The sequence below is a fragment of the Paramisgurnus dabryanus genome, chromosome 9, assembly GCF_030506205.2.
Source record: "Paramisgurnus dabryanus chromosome 9, PD_genome_1.1, whole genome shotgun sequence".
NCBI lineage: Eukaryota > Metazoa > Chordata > Actinopteri > Cypriniformes > Cobitidae > Paramisgurnus > Paramisgurnus dabryanus.
Window position 1 is genome coordinate 33,082,322 of NC_133345.1, and position 26,703 is coordinate 33,109,024.

General features: G+C 37.4%; 1 protein-coding gene across 5 annotated transcripts; it reads left to right on the forward strand.

Annotated features, from left to right (window-relative positions):
* Positions 1-2,649: 2,649 nt before the first annotated feature.
* On the forward strand, positions 2,650-25,595 carry parp6a (poly (ADP-ribose) polymerase family, member 6a). 5 transcript variants are annotated; one of them, XM_065283798.2, is made up of 24 exons: positions 2,650-2,896; positions 4,260-4,348; positions 5,456-5,578; positions 6,005-6,082; positions 6,184-6,278; positions 6,370-6,430; positions 6,521-6,611; positions 8,509-8,575; positions 8,663-8,812; positions 8,952-9,102; positions 10,515-10,646; positions 15,108-15,203; positions 15,385-15,477; positions 15,554-15,679; positions 17,002-17,067; positions 17,304-17,371; positions 18,108-18,156; positions 18,250-18,362; positions 20,201-20,273; positions 20,988-21,057; positions 21,449-21,528; positions 22,058-22,121; positions 24,225-24,309; positions 24,416-25,595. In XM_065283798.2, exons 3-24 carry the CDS (start codon positions 5,576-5,578, stop codon positions 24,516-24,518), a joined length of 1,914 nt encoding a protein of 637 aa, XP_065139870.1. In that variant the 5' UTR covers positions 2,650-2,896; positions 4,260-4,348; positions 5,456-5,575; the 3' UTR covers positions 24,519-25,595. The 5 variants fall into 5 exon arrangements, with proteins under 5 accessions (XP_065139870.1, XP_065139873.1, XP_065139874.1 ...); XM_065283801.2 differs by having other exon boundaries at positions 17,005-17,067; XM_065283802.2 differs by having other exon boundaries at positions 10,593-10,646.
* The last annotated feature ends 1,108 nt before the right edge of the window (positions 25,596-26,703 follow it).

Genomic DNA, 26,703 nt, shown 5'->3' on the forward strand with positions numbered 1-26,703 from the left:
TTTCTGTCCCGCCTACACAGACAAACCCAATAGCCAATCCGATCAAAGCCTGGGCTATAAGCCGTTACGGCTGTTTCCAGCCATCGAATCCGAGAGTAAATCTCACTGATGCACAGACTCCAGATTGGCTTTTTAATTGTTTATCATAGAAAGAAACAAGACTAAATAGAAACAGAGCTTTAGATGACATCACAAAGTTGTTTCAAACTTGAATCTCAAACTCAGTTTTCATTATATATGTCAGATGGCACTACGTGCACTATAGCAAAAGATCAAAAACAATCAGTGTCTGCTGTTCGAGCCCTGGCTAGGTCAGGTGCCCTTTCTTTGGGGAGTTTGTATGTTCTCCCCGTGTCAGCGTGGGTTTACTCCGGGTACTCCAGTTTCCTCCCACAGACCAAAAACATGCAAGTTAGGCAAATTGGACATGCCAAATTGTCCCTCCCCAAACCTGTGTCTGGATTGACTGGTTCTCATCATTAATATAGCTATACATGCTGGAATGGTGTAAAGAAGAAAGAAAGAAAAATCAGTAATCATAATAAAGTGTTTCTTAAATATGATATCAAATTTATAAATGGCTAAATGTATTTATTAACGGTGATCTACTTCAGTCCCTGTTTCTAAAAAAAGCTTGTGCTATATTAAGTGTCTATGAATAATTAATGCTAGTGTGTTTTTGATGGTGGGAGGGTAGGACATGAGACAGCTTTCTCTCGCTCTCTCTCTCTCTCTCTCTCTCTCTCTCTCATTGTGTACAGTCGGCTCTTAATGAGGTAAGCAGGTTAAACTTGGATTATAGCATCATTGAGCTCATCACACAATGACACAGAGATATAAAAGTGTGATATTATTCTCATGCATTCCTTTACAACACAATCATTTCACAGAAAGACACAAATACACAAAGATTTCATCAAGCAGTCATTGCTTTAATAAATTAATCTATCTCTCATTGAACATCTTTGTTCAGTTTTTAACCTTAAAGGTGCCATGGCATAAAATTCTGCCCATGTTTAAGTGCTATAATTGGGTCCCTAGTGCTTCTATCAACCTAGAAAATGTGACAATGAACAACCCGGTAACTTCTTTTTGGTACACCATTCTCTGCAAGTGGAAAAATAGCTCATTGACATTTGGCTCTCCTTATGATGTCATAAGGGGATCTTATTATAATAATACCACCCCTTAATCTGCACTATACGAACACGGCACTGCCATTCAGTGCAGAGAGAAAGAGAAAATAATTGACAGCACAATTGAGTTTCAATTGTAATAAACCACCATCATTGCGATCAGTGTTTGCATTATCAACTCATTTGCATCTTAAAGGACACACCTCAAAACGGCACATTTTTGATCAGGCCTACAAAGTGTCAATTTTAACTTGTTATAATAAATTACGTTTATGGTATTTGAGCTAAAACTTCACATTTGTACTCTGGGGACACCAAAGATTTATTTTACATCTTAAAGCTCACGTAACACACGCTGTTTCTGCATTTCTGATATTAATCTGGAGTACCTATGGAGTAGTATGACATCCTTTATATCTCTGAAGAGTCTTTAGTTTAATCAGATTTATAAAAGAAAGATTAGCTTTACCGAATCTTTCCGATAACGTACGAAAAAATGAAGAAGGAGGAGTTATAACATGGGAGGAGCTAGTACGAGTCATGCAACACTATACAACACTGTTTTAACTTATGATTCACGACATGTTCGTGTCATTTATATAATATACACGCGCCTATTTCCAACATAAGACAGAAGTCTTACTTACCACGTGTAACTCGTCATGAAAATCCACGGCATCAAACACACACGCAAAACTCCGCTGCTAATCCGGATAATAAACTATATCCATTGTTTCCATAAGGCTGGATGTCTTCTCCTTACATCCAAAAACACACTTCTTGTTGTGCCATTGTTGACTTTTGAAATTAAACAAAGCTGAGTGGCGTGATAAGCTGTTAGCAAGCTCTAGCGTCTCCCGCTGACTGACGGCTGGGCGGGGTTTTCCGAGGGGAAGTTTTCCGGCGGAAGCCCATATAAAGAAGTGATACGTATCGAAAACCCCTGAAACGTCAGTTAGAACCGTAATCGAAAAAAATTAGCCGAAACTTGTACGAACCCTGGCGAAGTGCATTTGGCACAGAAATACTCTGAAACACGCCCAACTGCTGTTTTGACACTTTGCCTACGTTTAGCATGAGGAAACAACTCTAGAACTGTGTTAATAAGTCAGAATGCTTGAAATACCATTAAACCCCCCCTTTAAAAAAAGTCTTGTGACATGGCCCCTTTAAACTTAGTTTATTGTCATCATTGTTTTACACATACAATGTTGTCAAAGCATCAAGACACACAGAGAAAGCAGCAACAGAAAAATTAATGTTCAAAAAGACATTGAAGCTCCTATAAAAGATGTTGTGGGTCTTATGTCTGTTTAATCATTATATAATCATTTAACATCTTTATAGCAGCTCATCGACACATTAGATCAAAGCATTGGTGTTCATATAAAACTGATTCTTATCCTGGGACAGATGGATGGATGTCTCACCCCATCTAAAAAATGTGCAATCTCTCTCTCTCTCATCAGCTGTAGGTCACATGACTCATTCTGCTGGCTCTCACTGAGCATGCTCAGTTCAGTGTGTTGTCAGGCAAAAAATAAGACAGCACTGGAAGCAGAGATCTGCAATGATAAACACACAATTGAGAGAGAGAGAGAGACTGATCACTAAACTGGAGGATTATTGCTCGATCAGACTCATTCTGTATTATCAGACTAAATGTGTTTTATATTAAGGTGAGTGGATTTGTTTTGGAGAAGAAGACATCGATGTGTTAAGAGAACGTCTAATGGTCGGTCGCAGCATCCTCTCTGAAGGTGAGACACACAGATGGAGGGATGTGAGGGAGGAGGGGAGGTCACGGATGCTGGCTGTCTGTGTTTAAAGCCTGAAAGAAAACGAGACAGACGCAGTCAGCATCAGTATGTGATGGGACTCCCGGGGGGTGAGGGGTTTTTAAGGATGGGGGGCAGCGGAGGGCTTTGTGCTGATGAATGGTGACTGTAAGATTGTATGAGTTAATGTGATGATAGTCATAGACGACTGATCAGCCATTTTCAGAAAATCTGCATCGAAACATAAATCAACCAAAAAGGCTATACATTTATTGACTGTAAATCATCAGTGATTAGTGAAAATTTTTGGATTTCAATTTTATTTTGTGAATTTTAAGTAAATATTGTGTAATATGATTTAAATAAATGAGATCATTTTAAACAGTATTTTATTTCATAATTATATTGGTCATCGTTGGATCTTTAGTTATTGGTATGAAACGACATTGATCATACAGTACATAGATGAAGATGAAGTGTTTTCTGAAGGTCTGAACGATGATGTTTTTGTGTTTCACAAAGCTCAAGGTTTATATAAACACATACAGGTGCTGTTATGAGAAACTGTGACTCTGGACAGAAACAAAATGGCTGCTTTTCAGACAAATGAATATAGAGAAAATTGATGGATTCGTAAGATCTGAAGACTTATATATTAAACTAAAACGAACACAGTTTTACCCTCAGTACTTGCTTTCACTCGTCCATCCATTTTTTTCCATTTTTGTTTTTTTGATTCTTAATGATGTGTAAACATCATTTTGACAACTGTACAAGTAAAATGTTTAAATTGTCTTTAAAATTAATATTATTATGCTCAATTTTGAGATATTGTAGAGAAAGCGTGTATATGTATATATGTCTGTAGCATTCCCCCCCCCACACACACACACGGATGATGATGATGATGATGATGTGCAGCAGTAAGGGTTGTTGCTAGGATACACAGCAGCGATGGGGAGGATGAACAGGACTGAGGAAGAACAAACACGAGTAGACGACTCACAAATACTAAAGAAGATTTTCTGATGATTCAGTTTCATTTCTATTGAAGTGGTTGCTAGGGTCTTTTGGATGGTTGCTATGTGGTTGTCTACTGAAATGATCTTGGGATTTGACCGATCAGGAGAAAATCAAAATAATAAAATAATTCGATATAACTGGTTTGAAAAGTATTGGAAAAGCAGAATATTGATTTGAGGATGTTTGTAGTGTAACTGGTGCTGGTTGAGTTGCTAAAGTTTGAGTTAAATTGTCCAGGACAAATCTTTTAATCTTGAGATGTAATAGTGATGATTGACTTAGACAACACTTTTGTAAACTAGTTGTTCCTGTGTTATCACAGATAAATCACCTCTGCTGATGTGCTTGCTGATGTCTTGCTACTTTCACTTTAGGGACCGTTTACATTACAACGTTTTCAGCTAAAACTGGGTAAGTTTTGAAGCTTTTTTTGTTAATGTACCCAAAAACTGAATTTTTGGTACAGAAAACGCAAACTTTAGAAGAAGGGTTTCAAGTTTTTGAAAGTGACGGCATATCGTCTCGGTGTAAACTACATAAACACGAATCTGTGATGATAAGTGTATGTGTTAATTCAGTCTATAGGCATGCACGAGTAACCAAAACAACAATGACAGCGTACATGACTGTGTTTGCTGCTCAAGACACTGAGTTTATTAACGCTTTACCAACAAAGTTTCCTAAATCTTGGTGTTTTATAGTCCAAGGTCACTAGTAATAAACCTACTGTAGCTAATCGTCCATCTAAACAAAACTGCCTTATGTTTTTGTCATAACTGTTTGTATTTATCGCTTTGTAGAAGATTGTTTATGTGCGCAGACTTGTAGTGTTTCTTTACAAGGTAACGTCACCATCTACTGGCCTGGCATACATAATACAGCCAGGGTTTCCCGCAGAAAATGTGTTAGTTAAGGTGGTAGGGTTGTGCCGGTGGGCGGGCCGGGGGCGTGGCAATCAAAGGTGCGTCATGATGAAAATATTTTTATTTCTAACACCCAAATAAAACTAAATTTTGAAGAAACTATGACAGAAAATGAACACATACTAGATTATTAATTAATTAAATGTTTTATCAACAGGCTAGTTATCCTCCAGACAGTGACGGACCATGTTTTTCTCTCATGTGGCGCGTGCCCACTATTCTCCGAGATGCACTTGACAGCCTTTTGTGCAGCAATTTTCTTTTTTTTTGGACAACCTAGTTAAGGTGGTAGGGTATCCCAGCTTAGGTGGGCCGCCCGAACTGAAAAGTGCTGCGGGAAACCCTGACAGCATTTTTAGTCATGTTCACTGCTACGTGTAAACCAGGAGTCTCCAACCTTTTTGTGACTAAGGGCTACCACAATGGATAAAACAATCTGTAAAAACATCGTTGTTGTGTAAACATAGCCTTCTGTGCAGGTTCCTGAAAGTAGTATATCTGGTTACAGACTGTACTGAGGTTAAACCTAGAAACCACTGTGAGTTTGCAGTAAATGTAGACAAATGATTTACGCTATATATGACTTTATCCACAGAAAGTGGCGAGTAAATCTGTCCATCAGCCTTCACATCAGAGCTTCTGTTGTGTTGGTGATGTAAAATGGATCAGAGAAGCTTCATGCTGTCAGAAACACGTCTGTGAAGCGACAGAACTAATGGTGAGGCTTTATCCATCAATAAACCTACAAACTGTGATCTTCTGGAGTTAGAACAGAAGCACTTTAATAACAGAGATTCATGTTGGTCTGAAGGGATGTTCGGTTCAGGGCAGATAATACAATTATGTTTAAACTGCACGAAGAAATGATTTCCACATTTTTATTTATGTCACAGCATGTTGTTTCAATAAAACGCTACTGTTTTAAATGTGTAATTTCACCAGTCAGTTGGCAATGCCATGTCAGAGCAATGCCAACATGGACAGATTGTGTGACATAATGCACTCCCCCTTAAAAATCATAAACTTCATGTCTAGAATAACATCCCGAAGCAAAACCTTTTTAAAAGATTCACCTAAACAATTAGCTGAAACATTTTCCAGTGTCTTTACATTTATGTCTTGATTATCTGTGTTTTTTCTTCAGGATATTAAAGGTCAGGTCTGGACTGATGAGGACTCTGATGGTGAGAATGAACCTGAGCAGTTTCTCTACGGCATTCAGGTAAAACGCCTTTACAATGTGACTCACTTTATGATTGTGAGATATTTTATTCAATTATTCTTAATAGATGTATAATATGTAATACCACTGTACACCTGTAGGGGAGCTGTGCAGCCGACCTGTACCGTCACCCACAGCTGGATGCTGATATTGAGGCCGTAAAAGACATCTATACAGATAGTGCCGTGTCTGTCAGGTAACAAGAACTCTCACTCCAATCCTCTGATCCAGATCTGTGCATTCACACCTGATTTCCATACACAATGCATTTGTTCTTCTTTACACAGAGAATATGGCACTATTGATGATGTGGACATCGACCTACAAGTCAATATCAGCTTCCTGGATGTGAGAGCACAAGATATAATACACATACATACACAAACTATTATCATGCTAACTTATGAGCACCTGAAATGTGTATAAAAAATGTTGCAGGAGGAGGTGGCGACCGCATGGAAGGTCATCCGAACAGAACCCATCATCCTGCGCCTTCGCTTCTCTTTATCACAGTACCTGGATGGGCCAGGTATGTGTGTGTGTGTGAGAGAGAGAGATTTTGTACTTTAGTTTTTTTTGTTTTACACATAAAATTGTACCCTACAGATCAACTTACACTTAAAACATTTGCTTTAGTTATGCAGCAGTTTTCCAGTAACTTACTGTAGATTTATTTAATTTATTGAACAGTTTTTTCAAAACTGAATAATACCCAACAAATGAAGAATGGATGACTCTTTAAAGACCAAATTTATTTTCATTTTTGTCTGTTATGGATGTGACAACTCTGACATCTGCATTTACTTAACTATGAAAAATAATTTTTTACAAAGGTTTGAAAACTTAAAGAGAGACCTTGCATGAGTATTTACTGTAGGCCAGCAACTATTGGCATCTGAGATATTAGTATGCTTAAAATCTTTGGAAAAACTTTATTTTATCATGGTAAGGTAACATTTGCATATAATTGTTGAGTAATAAATTACACTGTTAAAATGTCTGTAAAAAAATGACAGCAGTTTGCCAGTAACTCACTGTAGATTTAAATTTATATAATTTACTGGCAACACTGTTCAAAGAAGAATGAATATTAATCCTTATCTTTACAGAATAAAATGATAAAAACAGCTTCATGCAAAGCATTCTGGGAAACAGAAATCATATGAACCTTTTTCAGTTTTTTTCTGATTTTGCTTTGCATAATGCTGTACTTTTATAGTTTTTTTCTGTAAAGTCTTGTTAGTGTTTAATGTTCATTTATTTTTTAACAAACTGTTGCCAGTATATAACATAAATTAATTAATTTAGAAATGTTGTTTCTTCCTCATAAATGCACTGTAAAAACTTATAAAAACTAGTTTTAGTTGTTTAACTTAATTTTATAAGTTATTTCAACTATTCACAGGTCAAAACTTAAAATAGTAAGTTAAATTGACTTGAAGTTGTTTTAACTTCATGCTGCATTTTTTTTTACAGTGTGCACAGATGAAAATTAAAATAAAATAGCATTTTTGTTTTTTAAAGAGTCCTTCCTTCTCCCTTTGTTAGGTATTATTGATTCTGACTTTGTGCATTTTAATTTACGTAATTTGTCCCCCAAAATGTTTGTCCTTTTTTGTCACATTCATAACGCGTGCATGTTTCCCTCATATAAAATAGAAAACATGAGTATAGACTGATATTTTTCTGATGTCTGGACTCTATCATCAAGGGTTTAGGAAAATATAATCCAATTGTTCAATATATTCACTGTAAAAAGTACTTTGCTGCCTTAAAATTTTTTGTTGAATCAACTAGGCTTTACAAGTCATTTCAACTTACTATTATTTATCTTGACTAGAGATGAGTTGTTATAACTACAGGTGAGTTATTATAACTTATAAAATTCAGTTAACTTTTTTCAACTATATTTTATAAGTTGTGACAACTCATCTCAGTTGACATGACTTGTAAATCTGAGTTGATTTAACAAAAAATTTTAAGGCAGCAAAGTATTTTTTACAGTGTTGGTAATAAATTCTCTGAGAAATTTAAATTTTTGACTGAAAATGTTGCATAGATAAACTGGAATTTCTCTATTCTAATCTTATCATTGCAAATCAGGGTAAGAAGATGATTTTATTGCCCAATAAATGAATGTTCGTTTATTTTTAACCAATTACACAGTTTATGGCCCTAAAGAAGGTTTATTATAAAATACTGTAGTTATACTATATACCTATATGTAAATATTTTGAAAAATATGTCTGCACCTGACATTTAGTAGTATGATCTGCAAGAAAAAAGAATTTTTTTTAGCAAAATGAAAAAAGATGTAAATATGTATAAAATAATAATAATTTTTGAAATATTATGTGACGGGGAAATGAAAATGTTGAGCTGGTACTGTGGTTCTGTGCTCTTACGGTGTTTAACGTTCTTCACAGAACCATCTGTAGATGTGTTTCAGCCATCTAATAAAGAAAGCTTCAGTTTGGGTCTCCAGCTGAAGAAGTAAGTCTGTAACAGATGTCTATTGTGGAGTTATCAGGGATGTTTGTCTGAATTCAGAGCTCAAGTTTGTCCTCTTGTTATCTGCAGGATCCTCAGTACATTCACATCCCAGCAGTGGAAACATCTCAGCAACGAGTTCCTCAAAGCCCAGCAGGAGAAACGACACAGCTGGTTTAAAGCCGGAGGAACCATCAAGAAGTTTCGTGCTGGACTGAGTATCTTTTCTCCGATCCCTAAGTATGTCACCTTTATAACCACCTTCTAACAGATCATCAAACAGAAATATGAGCAATGCTGACGCTTTCATCATGTTCAGAATGTCTAGTTTGTAATGAGATGTTTTTACTCGTGGCTGTGGGATCCATTTTGGCTCCAGGTCTCCCAGTTTTCCTCTGATCCAGGACACGGTGTTAAAAGGCAAACTGAACGTTCCAGAGCTCCGAGTGAGCAGACTTATGAACCGCTCCATCTCCTGTACCATGAAGAACCCTAAAGGGGAACTGTTCAGTTATCCTCCAAACAGCCAGGTCAGCCTCATGTCCACCTGACTGCACGCTGTCCTTACAAAACACCTCCTGTTTCCTGCTTCTTCATATACGGGTGACCAGATGATAATAGCTGGATCAAAGTCAGAGACGTGGCCAGTTAGATTTCTTCAACAGTCTGAAAACATAAGAAATTAGATTAGAAAAACTTTCAGGATGCAAACAACAAAATTATATTTAAACATAAAGCAACTTGTATTGGTAGTTGTACCCGAAATGACCCGAATCACTTTTAACCCGAACCCAACGTGCATAAATAATTTTTTTTAAAGAAAGAGTGGCAATATATTTGAGTGGCAATATATTTGAACCCAACATGCAGTCTGCAGTCCCAGACGCACCATTAAAGTTGCAGTGTGTAACTTTAGAAGGATCTTTTGACAGAAATGCAATATAAAATGCATAACTATATTTTCAGTGGTGCATAAAGACCTTTCATAATGAACCGTTATGTTTTTATTACCTTAGAAGAGATGTTTTTATCTACATATACCAAGGGTCCCCTTACATGGAAGTCGCCATTTTGTGGCGCCATGTTTCTACATGTTTTTACCAAGTTTGTCTCCAAAGATGACATGTTTGTCTAGTGGCGGCTACCGTAGCTTCTCTATGCGTTTCGGTAAACGGTGGACTGAAACGTTGGTTGAAATTCATAACCTCACCACTAGATGCCACTAAAATTTACACACTGCACCTTTAAGACAGAAAGAAACCCTGGTGGCCTCGCAATCAATTTGGCCTGCTGCTCCATTTATTTTCCTTTGTTATCTGACGACGACACCAAGGTATCCCGCTAAAATGTGCATTCAAAATTGATTGACAGGTCTGGCTCAACAAAACTTAACCTACTGCCAGCCACGTGCTGTCGCAAGCGCTCTTGCCAAACGGGGAAGGGGTTTGAAAAGCACTTGATGCACACATGCAGGATAGTTTGGGTCTTCTTGGGTCCGTTCTGCAAAAGCACATTAATTTTAAATTATCCGAGACCCGAGGCCCTGATATTATACCCGACCTGTGTCCGAGGCACACATTAAACTTTCAGACCTTACAGCGAGAATAAGTTATGCGGTGTTATGCAAATCCTCCCTGTATTGAATCATTCTTTAATGCAAAAATCTTACATACTGTACCTTTAAGAACGGTTTTCGTGTCATGGCTCATAAAATCAGGACATCTGGTCACCCTGCTTCATATCTGTAAACCCCCGTGAGGACCCGTTACATTTCTGTCTTAATCGCCTACTGACAGACAAATGAAATCACGGCCACAGATTAGATTTCACAGTGAAGATTTACCCTCACTCCCCCCACGCCTCTTTGCCCTCCGTCACCCCCCGCCTAACATGGCCGACTGGCACCTTTTCCCATAATGCTTTGTCTCCGTTAACCCATCAGACTGTGGCTGTCCCGGCGGGCAGGGCCCCAGCGCAGATCACCACACGACAGCTGATTCAGTTGTTTTTCTCATCCCAGGCGGGCGGGCATTGCAAGAACATTCCCACCCTGGAGTACGGCTTCCTAGTGCAGGTATCCGACACGTGCGGCGGCCGCACCTGCATGCATGACTTCATCCTTTCCCATGATGCTTCAGTGCACGTCTCAGCATCTGTGCATGAACCGTACAGAGTCCTGAGGTCCGGTCACGTGACTCAATCTGTACCTCCAGCATTAGTCAAGCATTCTAGTTCAAAGCAACTTAATTTTGAAGACATTTAGCCAGATAATGTGTCTGCCAAACACTGCACTTAGGTTAGTGAGTTTTAAAGAAAACAAGACAACATTAAAAGGAAAATATCACAGAAAAATTATTTACTTCCCCTCAAGTTGTACTAAACCTGTATAAATGTTTTGCTGAACACAAATGAAGATATTTTGACAAATGCTTGCATTTACTTCTAGTATTGTGTGTATTTTTTCCTACTTTGGAAATCAATAGTGCTTGGTTACAAACATTCATTAAAATATCATCACTTGTGGTCAGCAGAACAAAGACATTTATACAGGTTTGGTACGACTTATGTAAATAATTTTTCGGTGAACTATCCCTTTAAATGCAAACCCACTGCACATTATCTGCACATTTCCAAAGCGACCCCATGTCATGTGACAGACCTTTAGTGACAGCATGTGTGAGTATAAATATCATTTTTACATTCATGCAATGACTTGCAGCACATAAAAAACAATTTACAAAAAAATGCTGGGTTATTTTCAGCCTAGCATTGGGCCAAAAAGGGACAAACCCATCGGCTGGGTTAAATTAACACAGAATGGGGTGGTTTCCTGGACAGGGATTAGTTTAGGACTAGGCCTTGGTTTTTATTAGGAAATATAACTAGTTTGAACAAACATGCCTTACTAAAAACATATCTTGTGTGCATTTTGAGGCAAAACGAAGGGCACTGATGCATTTTAAGATATGTCTGTGCAAGTTGTTTTCAGTTTGGACAGCTCTATTTATTTACGTCTAGGTCTAATCCCTGTCCGCGAAACCCGCCCCTAAATGTTTTTATATTGTATGACCCAACAACAGCATTTTAGGTTGAAACAACCCGGCATAGGTTAAATAACAACCCAGCACGTCTCTTTTTGACCCAACACATTTTTTAGAATAGTTCACCAAAAGAAAGGGTTAAACAATTTTAGCATCAGAAATAAAGGAATATTTTCTTTTTAATTTAAGTAAATACATTTTTGCAGGTTTTCATTCCATGAATATTTATTATTATTCAAGCAGATCGACTTTTGACCACACATTCAGTGTCACATCTTGTCATGCAGAAGGACTGTGACACAGTGAAATTAAAGGGATAGTTCGCCCAAAAATGAAAATTCTGTCATCATTTACTTACCTTCATGTTGCTTTTTAGCAAAGACATTTTTAGGAATGTTTGTAATCAAACCCATCATGAGCCCCATTCACTTATTGCTTTTTCCTACTATGGAAGTGAATAGGGCTCATAATCGGATAGGTTTCAAACTTTCCTCAAAATATCTTTCTTCGTGGTCAAAAGAAAAAATGTATACAGGTTTGTAAAATTATGAGAGTGAGTAAATGATGACAAAATTTCTTTTAGGTGAACTATCCCTTTAAACTCTACTGTTGTCATTAGATCCAGAAATGACTTTAAAAGCATGCAGATCATAAACACGTATGTGTCAACCAATCAGAATCATGCATTTAACAGCATTGTGTTATGAAATCATTTGTGTGTCCTCATGCCGTTAATGTTTATCTCACTCAGTCATGTGTGGGGTTCATAATTTCAAAATCTGTGTTCAGCCGGTCGAGAGACCCTGTGTGCATCATGTGTCTTGTCAAAATAAGTGTCTGCTGCAGGGTTTATGATAAAAGAGACGCTCGCATTTGCCAGAGATACTAACATAATCTCATGCGTTATCAGAGTTTACTGTTAAGGAGTGTCTTGCGTGTATTTTGTGAACGTGAGCGTCTCTTTTATCATAAACGGTTTGATGCGTGTGCAGCAGGAACTTATTTTGATGCATATGGTTCACATGACGCAACAAATGCATATTTTAAAAACACAGGCAATACAACACACTCTGAACACATATTTCGAATTTGCGCCCCTCAGAAGAGCAGTCACGAGCTGCCACTGATCTCCCTCATATTTGTTGTAAATGCTTGTGTTATAAAATGATTGTGGTTCATGTCCAGGCACGTGCAGAGGGGGGGGCGGCGGGTGCCCAAGCACCTGCCCCTTTACCCCTGGATGACCAAAGTGCCCTTTTTGTCAAGGCATTTTTTTGTAATTAAATGCCCTTTTGTGAAGGCCTGCCCAATCTAACTATTAGTAAAATTAATAAAAAATAATTTAGACGCAAATAAAATTAGTCACATGATGACGTATTGACCTTTCATTGGACAATCTCTTTAGGGACGATCATCACTAGCTAGCTCACAGCGCTAGTAGCAGCCAGCGCCCGCCCACACGTGCACGACACGGTGCGCGCAGTACAGGGAGGATCCCCCTCGAGCCGGCATTGAACCGAAGCGATATGCTTGTTATATTCAGTGTTGGGTGTAACTAGTTACTAAGTAATTAGTTACTGTAATTAAATTACTTTTCCCTTGAAAAAGTAAAGTAAGGGATTACTCTTATTTTTCTTGTAATCTAATTACAGTTACTTTTGATGTAACTAAATACTGTGTATGGACTCTAAAACTATTATGTTAACAGTAATACAAAGGTGGATTTAACATGGTTTAAGTTTAAAATTATCACTATTAACTGGTTGATTATTAGCATTAATAATAATGAGATGCTGGCTGTTTATTAATGCTTAGCAAATATCTGATTCTGCAAAACCTTATTCTACGTCCTTAACCCTCACCATTTCTACCAATACTTAAAATTAACAACTTCTTTTGTATTAATAAGCAGTATTTGGAGTATATTGAGGCAAAAGTAGTTAATAGTTAGTTAATAGAGATGATTGGACTCTAAAGTGGGACCAGAATAATTGATGTACTTTTATATATGATTTTTTTAGCCATTTCAAGCCTATCCTTGTATCATGTACTAAATAGGATTTAGAAAGTAATTAGTAATAAGTAATAAAATACTTTTTTTAGAGAGTAATTTGTAAAGTAATCTAATTACATGATTAAAGATGTAATTAGTAACTAGTAATTAATTACTTTTTTTGAGTAACTTACCCAACACTGGTTATATTATTATTATTTTACAAGAACAACGTGAGGAGAGCATGCACAGCTTTTGTTTATTGCTGTCTGTGTGTATTAACATCTCTACAACGTTAGATGCAAACAGGGCTCTCAAGTCTCACGCATTCGGCGGGAGACACACGCATTTCAGCCAGTTTACACGCCAGTGACGCCACACCTTGCATTTCTCACGCTGAAAATAAAACATTCTTCCCATATAAAAACAATGGATGAGGCAAAGGCAGGGACGTTCTCTGCCGGGAGTTCATACAGGTAGCTGTCTCGAGTTTTTAGGTGTGCTCAACTTCACGCAGCAATGCAAGAACCGAAACACATATGACATCAAAGTACCGCGAGAAATATTCGGGAAATCATACGGAGGAGTTTGATTTCAAATCGCTCTCGCGCTGTTCTAATGTCATCCACCTGTCACGCGGAGTTTGTTGGAGGAGCAAGATCCGATGAATACGGTAAAAAACTCGTTTAATTTTTGTATCATATTGAGTTTACGATTCCTGGACTCGCCTTTGATAAAGACAATGTGAGCTGATGTTGGGTAATATAGCCATACTCGTGCTAAATTATTAACTCAGTCAAAAACTCTCCAGCTTTGCAACCAGTTTTAGTTAACCTGAAAATAAAGAAAGTACTTGAGGCTTCATGAAATGAATGAAAGGAGAGATGAATATCATTATTTTATTGCCGTGTCATCAAGGCGTCAAAGTGTGCAAAAACACAACACAAACACGATTCAAAACTATAGGCTACTCTCTTTGTATACAAATTTCGAACAGGATTAGAATAGAATAGAATTATATTTTAAATATGACAACAAAAACACAAGACTGTAAACGTAATAATATCTTAATGTCACAATGCAATAATATCATATAGCCTAATTTCAAAACTGCATATACTGTTGACACACACAAACACAAAATGAAATGCACTGTAAGTCGTTTTGGATAAAAGTGGCTGCCAAATGCATAAATATATAGATATAAAACTCAGTCTATATAGATTTTTCTCTCTCACTCTATTTGCAAGGAAAATAAAGGAAAACGTTAGACTTAAAATCATCTTTCTATTCTGTATTACTTTATTATTTGTTTCAGTTGTGTGCTTGCGTGTCAGCGAGCAAAGTGCCCTTTTTATTTTTTGAGCACCTGCCTCTCCAAATGTCTCTGCACGGCCCTGTTCATGTCACTGTGTGTTCCTCTTTCTCTTTCTGTTACTGTATAACAGCTGATCAGACAGTATATAGTGTGGTTATTTTCTGTCTTGTTCTCTTCTGTAAGATAATGAAATACTCTGAGCAGCGTATCCCGACCCTGAATGAGTATTGTGTGGTGTGTGATGAACAGCATGTCTTTCAGAACGGCTCCATGCTGAAGGTGAGACCGATGCTTTACTTTATTATTCTTGTAGCCTGTAGGGGTCGGTCGGCTCATGGATGTGATGCTCGTGTGTTCACGCAGCCACAGTCCTCTATCTTCTATACAGAATATTTATATATAAAAATATCACTTTATCACTTCTGTTTAGTTATGTCCTTTGTTTCAATTTTTCCTCCAGCCTGCGGTGTGCACGAGGGAACTGTGTGTGTTTTCATTTTACACACTCGGTGTGATGTCAGGGGCGGCTGAAGAGGTGGCCACTGGTGCTGAGGTGTGAACACAAACACACACACAGACGCACACACCAGCTGAAGTTCAGAGTCATGATATTTGATGTTGATCTTTAGGTTGTGGATCTGCTGGTGGCCATGTGTCGAGCAGCTCTGGAGTCACCCCGTAAGAGCATCATCTTTGAGCCCTACCCATCTGTGGTCGACCCAAATGACCCCAAAACACTCGCCTTTAACCCCAAGGTGACCCTCTATACTCACACACACCTTCTACACTGTGCTTCTGTGTATTAATATTTAAATATATAACTTACCTATTAGCTGTCAGTAAACAGTTAGATGATGTACATTTATAAACAGACAGTCGATTACCATCAAGTGTTTTCTGCTACTCTGTTGAATGCTGTAATTTGATTGGCTGAGAAATGTTCCATAGGTGTTGATTATTTTTCAGTAAACCACTCAACTAACTTGTCAAATGTCTTAAAAATAGGCAACAGAGCAATGTTTGTGGTAACCGTGGTATAAGCGGAATAATTGACTTCGCGTCGCATTACCACCTTGGGTGTGCATTATTTTCTTATTATACCATGGGTCTGTTGAATGCTGTATTCTGATTTGCTGAGAAATAGTCCGTAGGTATGCGTAAATTTCTGATAAACGCGCACCTAGCTTGTCAAATGTCTTAAACATAGCCTATGTTACATAGGCACCAGAGCAATGTTTGTGGTAACCGTGGTATAAGAGGAATAATTGACTCCGGTCCTGTGAACCAACGTCGTGCCGCATTGCACCTCGGATGTGCATTATTTTCTTAAAATTCAATGGCCTGTCGTCAATTTTTCCTTACATGTAGAATATGTAATAATATTACATAAATAAGGATAGGCATTAAGTTGTTATCACAGAAATAAGCCCCCATCAGGACCCGGTCTTGTATCACACTGAAGTGGTTTATTTCGCAAAAAAGGTAAAGAGCATTAAATATTAATTTGAAATATTTTATTTGCTCATTTTTAACGAATGCAGAGCTTTTGCGAGGAAAACCCCTTTACTTTCGGTGTTAAGATAAGAAAAGACGATCAAATGTCATGAACACACTATTTGGTTTAATCATTTTAAAATATAATGTCACACATATTATTAAAAAATATATTTATATAGTTTTTTTTGCAATATTAAACTGTACCTGTCAAAATGATTTGCAGCATCCGGGTTACCGTACGTTATTAGATAAGCGATAGTTATTTGAAAAGAACGAACCTTTGAATGTTGCGGCTGGCCAATCACAATCAAGCATTTTAGAGAGCTGTGTAATAATAAATAATAAAAGGCAGATTTTGAATGCTTGTGATATATCTGAACACACTGATAGGATGTTTAAATCTTTCTCAGTCATAGTTTTTACAGCAAAAATTCAGAGCTGAAGAGATTTTGTTTAACATTAAGATTTAGATACTATTTATTGTGATGAACTTTAACCAGCATCAGATGTCTTCTTCTCTGTGTGTATGTATTGTGTGTGTTTGTGTGTGTGGTTACTGTACTCACCCTGTACTGAACAGAAGAAGAATTATGAGCGTCTACAGAAAGCTCTTGACAGTGTGATGTCTATACGAGAGATGACACAGGTACAGCAACATCTCTCGGATTTATATCTACAGCTGTTTGTTTTTTATTATGAGAAAGATTTTTAGGGAACTGACTGCACAATGATGTCTAACTCTTGATATTATCTGTATAACATCTTCTCCACAACTTTCAAACCAAAACTTGTTGTAAATGATGAGAACTGAATGTTGTTGATATTGTTAATGTTGTGTTTGTATTAGTAATGGATCTCCTGTAACTGTACTGGTGTATTTAGGGCTCATATCTGGAGATTAAGAAGCAGATGGATAAACTGGACCCATTAGCTCATCCATTACTACAGTGGTGAGTAGAAACATCAGATTTACCTTCAGTATCAGAATTAAAGGAACTCTTATAATAAAACCTTTAAAGGGATCTCCACTTTTTTTTGAAAATATATGCTCATTTTCCAGCTCCCCTAAAGTTAACATTTGATTTTTACCCCTTTGGAATCCATTCAGCTGATCTCCAGGTCTGGTGCTACCACTTTTAGCATTGCTTAGCATAATCCATTGAATCTGATTAGACCATTAGCATCGCGCTTAAAAATAACCAAAGAGTTTCGATATTTTTCCTATTTAAAACTTGACTCTTGATATCACACAGTGCTCGAAAATAGTCCGCTGCTATTGAAAGTTACCAAGGGGACTACTTTCTGGCAGTGCACAATATCATTGAGCCTCCTGCAGTCATGTTACAGCGGCAAAGTCCTTGATTATTACGCCAGAATGAGAGTATAGTTCCTAGCCATATCTGCATAGAAAATCACAACTTTTAATTTTTAATAATTCTTAGTACACGATGTAACTACAGAAGAGTCAAGTTTTTTAATAGAAAAAATATTGAAACTCTTCGTTTATTTTTGAGCGTGATGCTAATGGTCTTATCAGATTCAATAGATTGTGCTATGCTAAAAGTGCTAGCGCCAGACAAGGAGATGGACTCCAAAGCGGTAAAAAATGGAGTGTCCCTTTAATGTTAGCTATTTGTTGATTGATACTGTAAATCTTCTTCTCATGGTGTCATGTTTCTCTTTCAGGATCATCTCCAGTAACAGATCTCATATAGTGAAGCTTCCTCTTAGTAGGGTGAGTATATAAACACACAAATGCTGATGTGATCGGTGTGTTTTTCTTAGCGTGTGTTCGCTCACGTGTGTTTCACGTGTGTTTGATTTACAGCAGCTGAAGTTCATGCACACATCACATCAGTTTCTGCTCCTCAGCAGCCCGCCGGCAAAAGAGGCTCGATTCCGCACCGCCAAAAAACTCTACGGCAGTACCTTTGCCTTTCAGTGAGTCACCTCAGTCCCTCTGGATATCAGCATTTTACATTGAAGATCGTCATATATATCAGTAGATCAGTAGATGTTTGGTTTGTAGTGTTTCAGTTCTTCTTGGCTCTGATCTCAGTCATTAGCAAGACTGATATGAATCTGGCAAGTCACTTATTTAAGGGCACATATTAGGCAAAATAATATTATGCTATATTATGCAAAATCCAGTCCTTCTAGAAAAACGTTTTTTTTTTTTGTGATTGTTGCAGGCAAAAATCCTTGATCTTGCGGAATGATGGAATATGCGGGATATTTATGCAATTTTATGCGATGAAATTGCGAGAACTTGCAAAAACTGCGTGAACTTGCAAAAACTTCGGGGACTTGCAAAAATTGCCAGAACTTTCAAAAACCGCAGGAATTAGCAAAAATTGCGGGAACTTGCAAAAACAGCAGGAATTTGTGAAAATTACGGGAACTTGCGAAAACTGTGGGAATTTGCAAAAATTGCGGGGACTTGCGAAAATTGCGGAAACTTGCAAAAATTGCAGAAACTTGCAAAAACTGTGGGAACTTGCAAAAATTGAGGGAATTTGCAAAAATTGCGGGAACTTGCAAAAATTGCGGGAACGTGCAAAAATTGCAGGACATGCAAAAATTGCGGGAATTTTCAAAAATTGCGGGAACTTGTGAAAGCTGCGGGAATTTGCAAAAATTGCGGGAACATGCAAAAATTGCGTGAACAAGCAAAAATTGCGGGAACATGCAAAAATTGCAGGAACATGCAAAAATTACGGCAACTTGCGAAAATTCCGGGAACTTGCGAAAATTTCGGGAACTTGCGAAAATTGCGAGAACTTGCGAAAATTGTGGGAACTTGCAAAAATTGCAGAAACTTGCGAAAATTGCGGCAACTTGCAAAAATTGCGGGAACTTGCAAAAAAAACTTTTGCAGCTTTTTTCAACTATGTTCACTTTACATAATCACTTCATAACGTTCCCATGGCAACAGGGGACATGTCTGCGCTTGTGTGAATTGCAAATATTTTTCAACTTTCTGCTAAGATACATGTGATTTTTGCAACGAAAATGCAGGGATTATGAAATCATGCAAGCCCCGCATATTTTGCGCACGAAAATCTGCAATTTATGCTGCAACATTGCGGCGTATTCGAAAAAAAAGGCCCCCACATAAATTCGCAGACTTTTCCTGCTTATGCATTGAATCATGCGATCGCATAATCGCGTTTTTCTGGAGGGACTGTAAATCCACCTTTACAAGGTGTTTGGACATAAATGTGTGTTGGCAGTGTTTTTTTTTTTCTCTTGTTAATGTGATGTCACACTGATCAAGCCCTGCCCACAGCCACTGACTGACTGGTTAATTTAACCCAAAAGCTTTTCTAAATGTGTTTGTGGCACTAATACTAATACACTTTCAAGTGTTTATAACAATGACAGTTTTATTTTGGGCATTTGTCTGTATAAATTTGATCCAGCTCTATATATTCAAACACGTGCACAACACTGCAGGTTTCTGTGTTATTTTTGTGGATGCAGCTTCACTTTTAGACCTCGCAAGACACACATTTTTCAAACACAAAGCTTCTTTCATGCAGTAAAAATATCTCCAGACGTCTGTGTTCAAAAATACACTTGTACCAGATTTTAAAAACATCCGTTTCAGACATTGCATCATTCTGTAGGGTTCATCGGGTATAAAACTTGAGAAATGATGCTATCTACCACAGTTGTAGTTCTGGGTGGTTGCAATGTTTTTTACCCATGGGATTTGTTTTATTGTCCAGCAAAATATATTTAAAATCCTAACATTTATTACCTCGATCTCTTTCCAGTGGTTCCCATATTGAGAACTGGCACTCAGTTTTAAGAAATGGACTGGTTAATGCCTCTTATACCAAACTACAGGTATGTAAATAACACCAGTCAGCTGATTACAGACTCATGTCCTCATTGGATGACACATACAGTATAAGGTTGATGGGGCTGCAGATGTGTATCATGAATATTCATGGCTTGTGTCATTGAGGTCATTTCCTGTTCTGAAGGCAGCCAAAAGAATTCTACTTCCTGTCTTAATGGACATATGGTGTTTTTCTGTAGTATGCACAGTTGCTGTGTGGATAGGGTAACTGGATGACACATTAAATTTGTGCCTTCACTTGACGTAAAGACTCTATCTCTAATTTAATCAGATTATTAAACGTGTAAAGCGATGGTTCACCCATTTTTTCACTCTTATGTTGTTACAAACCTGTAGAAATGTCTTTGTCAATCATGAGCCCCATTCACTTCCATAGTATGAAAAAAGAATACCATGAGGAGATCTTCATCCTGAAACCTTTATAACTCTTTCATGTGTACTCATCATCATCTTCATTGGGAACATCATCGTTCTGTTCTCGAAGCTTTGTCTATACCTCAGGTTTCCTCGTTCACATCTTATTTACATTACCCATGATGCATTTCTTCTCCTGCTCGGCCATGATTGGCCGGTTCAGCGTTATTTATTGTGTTGTTCATCTTGATGTTCACTTGGATTTGTTGTGTCAGATCTCCATGTTTGTTCTGGTTCTCGTGTGTTTTCTGTAACTCTTCTCTTGTTCTTCTGTTTGATAAAAGCTGCATGGAGCAGCATATGGGAAGGGCATCTATCTGAGTCCCATATCCAGTATTTCCTTTGGATATTCAGGTAGATCTTCACCTGCGTTGTCCGTGTAACTGCTGTGGATTTGTGTCTGCCGGCTTGATTGTCAGAATGACTGAACATCACATTTCTTATTTCTTTTCTCTCTCTCTGTCTCTTACTTTCTCTCTGTGACACACGCTGCTCAATTGTTTTTGATTCATGTGGATGTTTTGTTGATCATGGATGTTTGTACATGCATGACATCACATGGTTTTAAAGATGTATGTCACACCAAAACCTGAACCAATAGTATACTAGATTAAACTAATTAAAATGGCACTTCTGACAAGGCTGTTTAAAATATAAACTCTAACATGAAGCACACTTTCTGTTTGTGTATTTATAATGTTTGCTCTTCTGTTTGTATTTATTCATCATCTCTTTGTGTGTATAGGAATGGGGAAAGGTCAACATCGCATGCCCACTAAAGATGAGTTGGTCCAGCGATACAATCGAATGAACACAATGCCACAGGTGAACATCTCTGCACACAACAGTGATATCACACGCTCTCAGATGATAAATATATCTACATTAGCATCCACATGGATGATAATGATAATGTTATGTTCATTGTAAAGTCACACACTGCAGTGTTACACTCCCAAAAAAAGTCCAGGTAAGACCAGCATAAGCTGGTGAGCTGGTTTTAGCTGGCCTCCCAGCTTGGTTGTAGCTGTTTTTACTGGTGTAAGAAGCTGGTCTAGCTGTGTTTTGGTCACTTTTTAAGCTGGTCTAGCTGGACTTAGCTGGTCAGGCTGGAAGACCAGCTGACCCACCAGCATGGCCAGCTTTGTCAGGCTGGGAGGACCAGCGTAAACCAGCTACTGCCACCTTAAACCAGCTACCAGCTTATGCTGTATGAATCTGACAGAGATTTTATTTGGCAGTATATTTTATTGTTCATTCCTCATATCTTTATCATTATAGTCGTGGTGTAAACTACAGTTATGTTCCAGAATGTGATGGTTTTTTTTATATGAGTGTGTTTGTGTTTGTGTAGAGTCGACCGATACAGTCCAGATTTCTCCAGAGCAGGAATTTAAACTGCATTGCTCTCTGTGAAGGTAAAACACATCGCTGTATGTCCATTAAAACACAGCAACTACATACAGTACTAAGAGAAAGAACAAGAAAGTACAGATCATATCAGCATTAGTGAACATTTTTGTCGTTCTTTATAATAAATTATCAGCATCTTAAGTGAGAAGTTTAGTTGTAAATTGAAAGAATAGAAAACATGGATTATTTCAGCGTGGTTCATCCATGTTATTCATTGTTATTTAAAGGGGTCATGACTTTAATTTTATTATGCTCTCATAGATGTACATTATATATATATTTATTACCCCTCTCCACCTTGTTTTTCATCATCTGATTGAAACATTCTGAATTGTGTGTTTCCGCTTTAAGAAAGTTCTGCTTGGCTCGGTGTCCCACCCACTTCTATGATTGACAGCCTACAAGTTGTGGCTACTATGCAGTTTCACTATAAATACAGCTTCTCAAGTGGTATTTTTAAGCACACTGGGTCTCATTCACTATATGCACGACTTTGTGCATTCAATGTGTGTATGGATGTTTTAATGAATAAAACGTGATTCAACAAAAACTTTAATACTAACATTTCTTCTAAATGTCCTCAAAAATGTAAGAACAAGTTAGACCACATGTAAACAATAATCATGAACAAGTAAAAATATATAGAACAGATGTATATTATAGGGTTCATGATTATTGCGTAGGTGTGGTTTAAGTTGTTCTTACGTTTTTGCGGAAATTTAGAAGAAATTTTTAATCATGATTTGTATTTTAAATGTCCATAGGCACATTGCATGCACAAATTTGTGCACACGCTTAGTAAATGAGGCCCAATGTGTTTATTCATGTCATGTCACAGTGTTGGGGGTAACGCATTACAAGTAATGCGCATTACGTAATAATATTACTTTTCTGAAGTAAGAGTAAAGTAACGCATTACTTCATAAATGTACACATAAATATTTGAGTTACTTTTTTAAAAAAGTAATGCGAGTAACTTTTTTAGTTTAATTAATTCAATTGAAAAATAAAATAATGTACTGAATTAAACTGAACATATTAACGTAGAATTACGCACTCTGTGTGCCTGAGCGGGAACAGTTTGAGTCAGAAACTGAGATGGCAGGCCAGAGCTCAACATGTTTGCGATCATAAAAAACACCTGCAAGGCCTGAAAGAGATCAAGCCTCAGCCAAGTAAGAAAAAGTAATGCAAAAGTAACGTAAGCATTACTTTCCATGAAAATTACTACCGGTCTATAAGCCGCGTTTTTTTCATAACTTGGCTGGTGCTGCGTCTTATAGGTGCGCCTTGTAAGTCAGTATGAATGAATTTTGACATTTATGATGGAAAAGACAACATTACCGTCTACAGCCGTGAGAGTCCGTCATATGCTGGTTCTGTATTTATGTAAATCAATGGATTCTGCAATGTGACATGACAAACTTTACGCTAGTTTGCTTGTTCGGTTAATTTAGTTTAGCTTTAGTTAACCCTTCCAGGTAAGTTCTGTATGCTATGGTTTATCGTTTAAATTACTGATAATATTACTTTAACATACAGACATCTATTCAGCCTGCTGTTCTGTCTGCTATTGTGTAGTTGAATAACTTGCCTTTCCAGATTAAATGTCTGTTCTCGGGCTTGGATTTTGTACAATAATTTTCTAAATAAACGCGACGTATAGTCCACTGTGACTTATATATGTTATTTAATCTTAATGATGCATTTTTTAATGATGCGGCTTATACTCCGGTGCGGCTTATAGTCCGGAAAATACGGTAAGTAACGCAATTAGTTACTTTTTTGTGGAGTAACTTAATATTGTAATGCATTACTTTTAAAAGTAACTTTCCCCAACACTGGTCATGACCCCTTTAAGAATGCACCAGAGAACGGCTTGTGATTCATAAAACAGACTTTTCTGTGTTATCAGTTTATTTCCAGGTTTAAATATAAAACACAAAATCCAAATTTTCAGTATGGTCTCATAAAATAAAATCACCTTTAGTAATATTTTTGTGTGCTGTGATTTGAGATGGATTGATTTTGCTTTAACACATAGTTTATTAAAGTTGAACATCAGGTGTTATAATAACTGATGTGTGTTTGATCTTTTCTGGTCACAGTGATCACATCAAAAGACCTGCAGAAACACGGTAATATCTGGGTGTGTCCTGTGTCAGATCACGTGTGCACACGCTTTTTCTTTGTGTGAGTATCTTATCTGTCTTCATGTACGAATAAACACTCATTTACTGTCTAAAGGAAATCAGTCATGTTCTGCTGATGCCCGTTGTGACCTCTCATGATGTCTCAGGTATGAAGACGGTCAGGTGGGAGATGCAAACATTAACACACAGGAGCCCAAGATACAGAAGGAGATCATGCGTGTGATCGGCACCCAGATTTACTCCAGCTGAGCGGCAGAGACGAGATCGGCATCATCAGAGATGAGATGGACACGGAGAAGAGCCAAACATCTCCTCGTCCATCTAGATTTCTTTTCTCCTGTCATCTGTAGGCAGTATTGGACACGCGCCTCATCCAGTGTGTGATCCTCTCAGAAGGACATGAGATTAAAGATGCAGGAGTAAACATGGGCACTAGCGTCTCTTTGCTGTGACGGCCAACGAGGGCAGTATAAGCCCCGCCTTTTACTCTTTCTGACCTCTCTATGACTTCCTCCAGAGCTGCTGTCAGTCAAAACCAGACAAACACCTGATTGGAGGAGACGGCCAAAGCGTGAGGCCACGACTCGTTTGCTTTTCAGATCAAATTCAATCTGGTAGATTGATTGTTTCTCACACTAAATCTGTGTAAAAAGTCATTTCAAAGCGCTTATTGAGGTAGTTCTGTCTCTGGATAGTAAATGATAAATCTCTGTGTGTTCTGTTGTGTTTGTAACACGCTCATTTATCTTTCCGACTACAGACGTGTACTAATATACAGACATTATACAAATCAATGTTTTTCAGTCTGGTGAGCTCTAGTTATTCAAGTAAAAACACATTTATAACAGAACAGAACGAGTGTGATGACAATACTTGTGATTCATCACTTTTTGTCCATCAGTATTCCTTTGAAGACGTTTAGACTGGACGACACTGTCCTGGGATCAATAATTGGCTGTGCCATCTAATGATGATCAATGACATGATGTTTACGATTCCTGAACAGTATTTGTAGATAATTTCCATAAAGTTTTTGGGTGCAGAATAACTCTTACACACACACACATATACTTCAGTACTGTTTGAATGCTTTATTATGACTGTTTTTCATATCTTGATTATTAGTAGGGTTTACCAGAAGTCTTTATATCAGATGATCACGAGGACAGAGTCAAATCTTTCATGTGTTGACTTTTTTCTGTTTGTTCAGTGATGATGTCTTAATGTCAGTAATGCTGAGCGAGTGAACGCTGCTGCTGCTGCTGCTGCTGCTGTTACTGTGTGGTAACAAATTAAAACTAAAGGCTGCATGCTTCACATTCAATATCTCTGATTCTACCCCTATAGTTCTTGCTTAGTTTAACTGAGCTATTCGTAGTTTTCTAAACTAGTTAAAAAAAAATAATGTACAAATATCTCACTTACAACACTAGAAACATTTTGTATGCGCTTTTATAAAAGTTTTCTAGGCCTGAACATTTAAAAATCCCCTGCAGCCTGTGGGAGCGTTGTAGAGTAAAACCACGGTAAGATTTTCTGTAAATATGTAAAGGACTGGTTGTCAAAAAAACACAAGTGTTAAACTCCATAAATATTATGACACACCCCAGGTGAAATAGCACAGTGAAGTACACTTAGATGATCTTAAGAACATCTAAATATACTAAAAATTCATCTTTAGTACTTCTTAAGTACAAAATTAGTGTGCGAAAATAAAGCACTTTAAGTACACTATGGAACCGTACTACTTTTTGATCGCTTCCAAAACTTCTATGATAATGAGAAATTTTCTGCCTAAAAGCAAACTGTGAGCCATTTTGAATGAGATAAATGTAATAGATGTATGATGATTATGTTGTGACTGAATAAGATCAATCAAAAATTGATGTCCTTCAGTACTTAATGAGTTAATATCTATTCTAAGCTCTTATTGGCTGATTTTTCATTCAGTCCAAGTCAAATCCGTTTATTTATTACAACATAATTCCATCTGAAACCCAACCACAGTTACAATTATCAGGAAAAAAGATAAGCTGCTTCCTTAATTGTTAACATTATCATAACACATGAATATATGCACATATAAGAAAAACATAAGAGAAGAAAAAAAACACACACACACACACACACACATGTCTAAAATTTCAAATACAATTTTAGTTTTCTGACACAAGACATTTTGTCTACAAAACTACTTTCAGACAATTAATCATACAAAAAGCTTTATATTGCTGCACATTTGATCCAAATCATTCATTTTAACTTTGACAAACTGGTGTCAAATGTTGTCAGATATAATCTGTTTAAAAGTTTAGTGTCACCTGATCATTCTTTATTTTGGTTCCATACTTTAGGCCAGGAGTGGGGAACCCTGGGTCCTGGAGGGCCACTGTCCTGCATAGTTTAGTTCCAACCCTAATCAAACACACCTGAG